Source organism: Phyllostomus discolor, chromosome 8 (assembly GCF_004126475.2).
Source record: "Phyllostomus discolor isolate MPI-MPIP mPhyDis1 chromosome 8, mPhyDis1.pri.v3, whole genome shotgun sequence".
Taxonomy (NCBI): Eukaryota; Metazoa; Chordata; class Mammalia; order Chiroptera; family Phyllostomidae; genus Phyllostomus; species Phyllostomus discolor.
This window is the reverse complement of record NC_040910.2, coordinates 105,728,953-105,736,475: the sequence shown is the minus strand read 5'-3', so window position 1 is coordinate 105,736,475 and position 7,523 is coordinate 105,728,953. Positions and strand designations below refer to the sequence as shown.

Here is a 7,523-nt window from a genome sequence, read left to right as displayed (position 1 = left end):
GAAAGATTGTCTTTGGGTGTCTGGATAAGCAGAGGCAAGTACTCACACCAGTGTGATCTAGCTGAGGATGACAGTCGCTGAGCAGGCACATGACCCCCAGCAGGGGGCCCGGGCCCCCTGCCGGTGAGCAGGTGCGCTGATGCGCTGATGCACAGATGCCGGCTCTCCATCAGCAGGTGGGACTCCCCCCCCCCCCCCCCCCCCCGCCCCTCCAAAGTCAGGAGGTCCAAATGATGGTTCATTCCAGGGAATTTTGGAGTCAGCCTGACCTTGATTTGGGTCTTATTTCTACCCTTTGTTCTTTGCATCACTTCGGGGAAATTATTTAAGTTCTGAGTTAGTTTTGCTACTGCCAACATGGTGGTGACAATTATACCTCCTAACCAGGGTCATTGCAAGGATTCCATGAAAAAATGCAGCCAAGGATGCGGTATGGAGTAAGTGTGTGATACATGGAAGCCATCGCTACTGTTGCCGGTACTAGCGGAGTTGATTTTCAGGAAAGCCAAACGAGAAGGTTCTAGAAAGGATGTCCTCGGGCTGCACTGCCTGCCTTTCTGTTTGCCATGTCTGACATCGTCCTCCCTTACCTGGGTCATGGCTTCGTTATCCGACTGCACGGAGCAGAGCTGCGTTCCCGGCGGAAGCGTGGGCTGCCCTGGCTGGGCGTGGCCTCCCGATGAGAGGGTGGTGCGGGAAAGACCTGCTTCGGGGAGGCTGGAGGGCAACCTGTAAAAGCGACGGCTCATCTCAGGACAGAGGCAGCAGCAAGGAATCCAAACTTAGCTGAGGAAACTCCCCATTCAACAGACACGTTTAAAAACCAGGGCCACCATCTCCCCAGGCTCCCGAAGCCTGCTAATCAGATGTTTGTACGCAGACCAGCAGAAACAATAACAAGGAAAGATGCTCCGTGGGGCGCCACACGCCCCTGGCGCAGGACTATAAAAACCCCTGCGTGTCAGGCGTCTCTCAAACTCAGGTGCACTGAGTTTGCAGCACTGTGGCGGGGAGCTGCGGTCCTGGAACCACCCGGCCGTGCCCGCCATCTCCATGGGCCCCAGCTTCCGAAACGGAATCTGTTTGCCTAGTTCCTGCCGGAGCAGAACATGGCAACTGGTCACATGCCAAGAAGACTGTCAGCCGTCCCGCAGTGCCCCAGGTGGCTGCGACCCTGCTCCTTGCCAGCCGACCTGCCTTCCAGAAACGCCTTGTGTGGGTTTTGTTTGCCAACCCATTTGCTCCTGCACAGCCTGCGATGAACCCAGCACTGGGCAGCCTCCTGGTCTGGTTAGCTCGTGCCAGCGCGCCTGCGCAGAACCCACCGGCGGTCAGGAGAGGTGCTGTGAAGCCAGCTGCGGTCAGGCAGGCTCCTGCCGGCAGCCCGTCTTCGTGCCTGCATCGCAGCAGGCAGCTTGCGGCCGATCGGTCTGCTGTGACCCGAGGGCCTGCCAGCCGCCCTCTTCTGAGGGCACTTCCTGTCCTGGAACATCTTGCCCACCAACCGTCTGCGCTGCTAGTCCGTGCCAGCCAGCTGGCTGCCAAGCAGGTTCATGTCACGCCATTAGTGGCGAAGGTCAGCCCTGTAAATCCATTTATTACCAGCCCATCTGCTACATTTTCAAGACTAGCCCATCGGTTCCCTGCATGCCTGTTCCCTGCCAGCCATCGACTTATGTGTTTGGTTCTTGCACTCCTTCTTGCTGTGCGACCTCCGCTTGCCAGCCACTGTGCTGCCAGCCAGCTTCCTCCATATCCTTCGTCTGCCTGCCGGGGGCTAACTGCCAGGCCCCCTGTTCTGCAAAGAGCTCATGCAAACCAGCCTCCTGTGGCGCCGTGCCTTCTGGCCAACTAGCTTGTGGCAGACCCACTTTCTGTAGCCAAACTGGTTACAAATCCCCTTCCGGCCAACCAGCCTGCTGTGTGACAGGTTCAGGCAAATCGTCCGGTGGGGGCTCTGCTTGCTTCCAACCGACTCCTCCATATCTCTGCAAAGCCAGCACCTGCTTGCCCACTTCCTGCCAAGTTGGCCACGAGTCCAGCTCCGGTAAGGCAATGCTCAGCTGACGGAGCACTCTTTGCACCTCCACTCAGGCCTCTGGCTGTCTGCAAGCGCACGGCCATCCCGCGGGCCCACCTCTGGCCGGGCTCAGTGCTGCCTGCTCGCTGACATCACTCCCAGGCCAGCCCCACGTTCTCTCCAGGTCCAGGCTCGGGGGACGTGTCCAGCCACGAAGAGATCCTTCTAAACCGAGGAGGGCCTTTCAGCACGCGTGGTCCACACTGTAGCTTGCGTTTCCTGGTGTCAATGCATTTCACCTTCTTTCCGGTTTTTCTTTCAATGCCGCCCTGTCTTGAAAAAGACTCCTTTGCTGCCAGTTGCTAATTAAACAAAATGAATAAGACTCTCGGAGTGCTTTCTTTCCTCTCAATGCTCCCCTCGGTAGATGTCCTGCAGGTCATGTTTGACCACGATGGCCTCGGGCCCTCTGACTTGGTGGGTCTGCGTTTGGTCTGCAAGGGCAGCTGGCGCCTAGAGTTGGAGGTGCTGAGCCTGGACGGGAGTAAGGACAATGGTTCCCCGGCCTCCAGTCTTTATGCCACAAGAGCTCCTTAGAGCTGAGTGGCCTCAGTTTCCCCACAGTGAAGAGCCCTGGGAAGACAAAGACAGATGTGGTGCAGGGACACCACAGATGAAAATAAACACGAGGTTTCAGCCATCAAAAATAGCTAAGGGCCAATTCACTTAAAACTGGCTTAAATGATTGATTTGCCTCATGACCAATTTAAACAAAAGAAAAAAGTCTTTAGAAGCTTTTGGCGGTTGTTTGCTCCATATTTGACAGTTTACAAAACAGTTTTAAAAACAATTAGTCCAAGGGAACGCCTGACCAAGTTTTATATTTCTAACGTGTACCTATTGAATCTAAACCTTGTTAAAATGGTTGGGTCGGTTTTGGGGGCAGGAAAGCTTGGGTGAGGATTTGCAGTGGGCACTTGTAGCAGCGGTGCAGACAGGGCCCTTCCTCAGGGGGCTCTGGCCTCCCCGTGAACCAGGGGGCACAGGGTCTGCAAAGCGACACAGGTCCGAAACCCAGAGTTCCCACACAGGTCCGTAGGTGGGTGTGCACCACGGCACTTCGGGGACGACATAGGTTTTAAAGGAAGTCTGTGGCCCAGCACTGGGAGAGCGAGGAGGCATTAACGGCCGATTCCTTCCATGGGGTATTGGATGCACCTGCTGCTCCAGAGGGAAAAGAATGTCCATATTTTAAATATTTCAATATTTATTTATTTAAAGGGATGGCTCAGGTGAATATGGAGGCTGGCGAGTCCAGATGTGGGATCCGAGGTGTGGGGCTGCGGGCAGGGGACCCAGGGGAGCCCGTGATGAACAGGAAGCCTGGCAGCTGTTTGCCGACGAACGTGCATCAAAGAGAATCGTGCACCACGCTCTGCCTCTTGGGAGAGTGTGGCGCATAAGGAGAACAGGAATGAAGTGAATTAATATATAAGTACATAAAGAAAAAAAATGAGAGAGGGACCCTGCAAGGACGAAAAGTGATGACGTGCCCCCTAAGGGATATAATTGACTCAATTATTTGCAACCGAAGTCTGAAGTCCAAACAGAGAGTTAAAAAGAGGAATGTGGGGAGAGAGGGACTGTGGTATCTCAAAAGGATCTTCGTGGACGGAATGTCTTCCAGGAGGGACACTCTCACAGGCGCTTTATTTAAAGTCTTGCTTTCATGTCTTCCACAGAGATTTCAGAGAAGCCTGAGGGAGGATGAGGCTCTGGGAACCCGGATGCATCTAACCTCAGTCTTGCACACATTTTCTGACAACGCCCCTTACATTATAAGTTGAAGGAGTATTTACTTCTTTTTTTAAAAGATTTTATTTATTTATTTTTAGAGAGGGGAGGGAGGGAGAGAGAGAGAGAGAAACATCAATGTGCGGTTGCTGGGGTCTGTGGCCTGCAACCCAGGCATGTGCCCTGACTGGGAATCGAACCTGCGACACTTTGGTTCCCAGCCCACACTCAATCCACTGAGCTATGCCAGCCAGGACTCAAGTATTTACTTCTTAATGCTCAGATTCTTGAGATACTTTGCACTAGTTTTTTGACCCATCTAAGTCTATCTTATCCTTTTCACTGTTCCAGTTAGGAATCTCTCTGTTGTACTGGCAAACGTTGTCCACTGGCCACGTGCCAGCATGCAAGCCGCACAGTTTAAACATGTCAGGTGTAAGAGGCGTGTTGGGAAGCCCTGTATCTTCCTTACGCTTGGCACCAGTTTAAACAACAGAGCCTTTATGAGCTGCTTTTAGGTTTGCCAGAACTTGCCGATAAAGCATCCGAACCTCCCATCGTAAACCGCGTGCTGCTGAGCCTGAACATGCTCACAGCCACATCCTGACGGACACTTCAATCCTGGGCAGGGAGTGGGAGCGGTTTGGAAAACACAGGGAAGTCTGGAGAAAAGTACGACAGACCCCCCCCCCCCCCCCCCCCCCCCCCCCCGGAATCGACATGTTCTCACACCTGCTTTGGATCTTTAGGGAATGTCACAGAAACACAAGGTGACACAGAAACACAAGGGCACTGGAGAGGGCACAGGGATAAAGTGGAAGTCCTCCCTGCGCCCTCTCCAGTGCCCTTGATCTTCTTCTTCCCTTCTTGGACGCAGCCCGGCTTGCCCTTCCCGTCTCTGCTCGGTTGTATGCAAATAGGAACGATACAGGGTGGGGCACAAGTGGGTGTACGGCTGTTCGCATGGAAAGGGGTGCGATAATGAGTAAATGATAATCCAAGAATAAACCCTGTGTTTCGTGTACTCACAACTGTAAACCTGCTTTTGCCAAACAATAGACATAGTGTTACGGTTTGGAAATTTAAGAATTCATATATATATATATATATATATATATATATATATATATATAAATGTAAAACTATGAAATAAATTTTTCCTTAATTATTGCTTTTACGAATAAGTTTTTCATTAAGAATTAAGATTTGTAGCAATCATTAAGCTTTGTAACTCAAGTAACAGTTTGTTAATTATGAAGAATACAACTTTAAGTTACATTTTGATGCATGGACCCATTTTATGTTGTTAGTTACCTATTGCTGCGTAACAAACGACCCCAACGCTTAGTGGCTAAAAACAACACACATCGTTATCTCACCGTGTCTGTGGGTCAGAAGTCCGGGCGTGGCTGAGCTCCATGCCTCTAGCTCGGGGTCCCGTGCAAGGCAGCTGCTGAGGTGCTGGCTGGAGCTGCAGCCACTTCCCGGCTCGGATAGGGGAGGATTCACTTCCAAGCTCCCTCTGTGGCTGTTGGCAGGCCACAGGTTGTTGCCAGTTGTTGGCCAGAGATATCACTTCCTTGCCAAGTGGGCTTCTGCGTACAGTGGCCAATTGCTGTCACAGCAAAGCAGTTGGATCCTCCCAGAGCAGGTGGTCCAGGAGGGAGAGACTGAGCGCATGATATGGAAGTTACAGTCCCTTTACAGCCTAACCTTGGAAGTGACATCCCACCAAGTTCACTGTGTTCGTTAGAAGCGAGTGAGTAAATCCAGTGTGCACTCAAGGGGAAGGGACTCCACAAAGGTATGAAAAGCAGGGCCTGGGGACAACTGGGAGTTGTCCGAGAGGTTGCCTAACACAGGCTGCTTCTCCATTCCTCAGTGATTCACATGCTAAATACACTCCCTCCTTCTTGTCTGTGTATTTTTAGAGAGAGGGGAAGGGAGGGAGAGAGGGAGGGAGAGAAACAGCAATGTGTGAGAGATACATCGATCAGTTGCCTTTCACACGCCTCCAGCTGGGGACCTGCCTGGCTGGGAATCGAACCAGACTTTTCACCTTGAGGGGTGACGCTTAACCAACTGAGCCACACCAATCAGGGCTACCCTCCCTCCCTCTTAAGGTCCCCAAATCTCATCTTATTCCAGCACAAGCTCCAAGTCCAGAATCCCATCGTTGAAATTAGGTCCAAGTGTGGGGTGAGTCTCCTGGGGTGCATCTCCTTAAGTACAGCTTCCGGAGTATAATTCTCCTAGATCTGTAGACTTGTGAAACTAGACTCCTTTGCCTGGCTCTCACACACTCAACATACAACAGTAGAACAAGCACAAGATAATTGACGTAGACATTTCTTCCCTAAGGGTGAGGAGCATGGGGAATATAAAGCAGTTCCCAGTCTAATTCTGAAATCTAGTTGGGCAAATGCTGGCAGTTCCTTGATTAGGTTTCCATGCCTGGGAATAATTCCCCATGGCTCTTGGCTTTGCCTTTTGGCTCTTGGTTCTCTGAACCATCCTTCCTTCTTCATGAAAAACAGCACAAGTGTATCGCTAGCACTAATCTCAGCCTGTTTTCTGCCAGCCGAATTCTGGGGGTCCAAAGACTTCTCATGCTGTGTTGTCTGTGTACTGCTCTGGTCAAGCTGGGATGTTTCTGCATACGTAATTCGATGACCTCTGGGACCTCAGCTGGAAATATTCAGATGGCCAGAGGCTAGAATCACTTAGCTTCCTCACTCACACGTGCGATGCCTGGGGTGGGCTTAGCTGGGCCTGTCAACTGGAATGCCTACATGTGGCCTTTCTGTGTGGCTTGCCCTCCTCTCAGAACGAGGTTTGCTGTTGGAGAGGGACCCTCCTGAGAGAGAGCACGCATGCTGGGCCTGCAGCAGGGCTGGCAGCAGGTGGACCCAGTGTGGGTTTGGTCACTGCAGCTGGGTCCCAACAGGTGGGCTGACTGCAGGTGTTCCTGGAACAGGTAGTCCTCCCGCAGGTGGGCTGGTGGCAGTCCTTTGCAGCACGAGTGGGTCATGAGGTCAGGTGTGGGGGCTGGGCTTCTGTGCAGAGGCAGGTTTTCAGAATCTTTGAATGCATTCTCCCCTGGGTTTCTAGTACAGTGATTTTGCAAAAATTAGTATCATTGAGAGGGAAAGGTCCTTTCCTTATTGCTATATATGCACGTCTCTATGACTCTGACGGATGGTTTGGTAGGAGGTTGCTGACTAAATGTGATAGATCTTATTAAAAGAACTAGACTGGCTAATTCCTCGTTTGTTCACTAGGCAGGTTCCACCTTTGCTTGGGAGCTGCCTGAGGATGTGACTAAGTGCTGTTCTTTGTTCGAGAGCTCAGCCTCATCAGGACGTTTGCTGGGATTTGAATGACCGAGCTCTGTGTAGTGAGGTGGCATCTGTCCTCCTCTGGGGGGCACTTCTGTCACTCCTCAAGTGGTTCCCTGGTTCCTGTGTTTACATTCTCTGCTCCTGCCTTTGCATGCCTGTTGCTAAGGTCATGTTCCTGCTCCAGTCATTCTGATGTCCTTACTGCCACTGTACGGAAGAGAGAGTTCTTCATGTTCAGGTTTAACATCAACCTCAGGTATATGGCTGTTTACTTTGAGTTAAGTTAGCTGTAGTGCTTCTTCCCTAGCGAACTCCAGATGCTTTGGGAATCTGTAGAAGAGACTATTCAGTATCTAGGCTGTCTGTCT

At 51.7% G+C, this 7,523-nt stretch overlaps 1 protein-coding gene across 1 annotated transcript; it reads left to right on the top strand.

Moving 5' to 3' along the window:
- Positions 1-566: 566 nt before the first annotated feature.
- Positions 567-2,313, top strand: KRTAP29-1 (keratin associated like protein 29-1). The gene is made up of 2 exons (XM_028521446.2): positions 567-648; positions 983-2,313. Exons 1-2 carry the CDS (start codon positions 567-569, stop codon positions 2,065-2,067), a joined length of 1,167 nt encoding a protein of 388 aa, XP_028377247.2. The 3' UTR covers positions 2,068-2,313.
- The last annotated feature ends 5,210 nt before the right edge of the window (positions 2,314-7,523 follow it).

Excerpts from the sequence above, each read along its gene's own strand:
- KRTAP29-1 (XM_028521446.2), top strand. The coding sequence starts at position 567 with ATGTCTGACATCGTCCTCCCTTACCTGGGTCATGGCTTCGTTATCCGA. Across the intron at positions 649-982 it reads GCTGCGTTCCCGGCGGAAGC|GTGCACTGAGTTTGCAGCAC; the intron begins GTGGGCTGCCCT and ends TCTCAAACTCAG.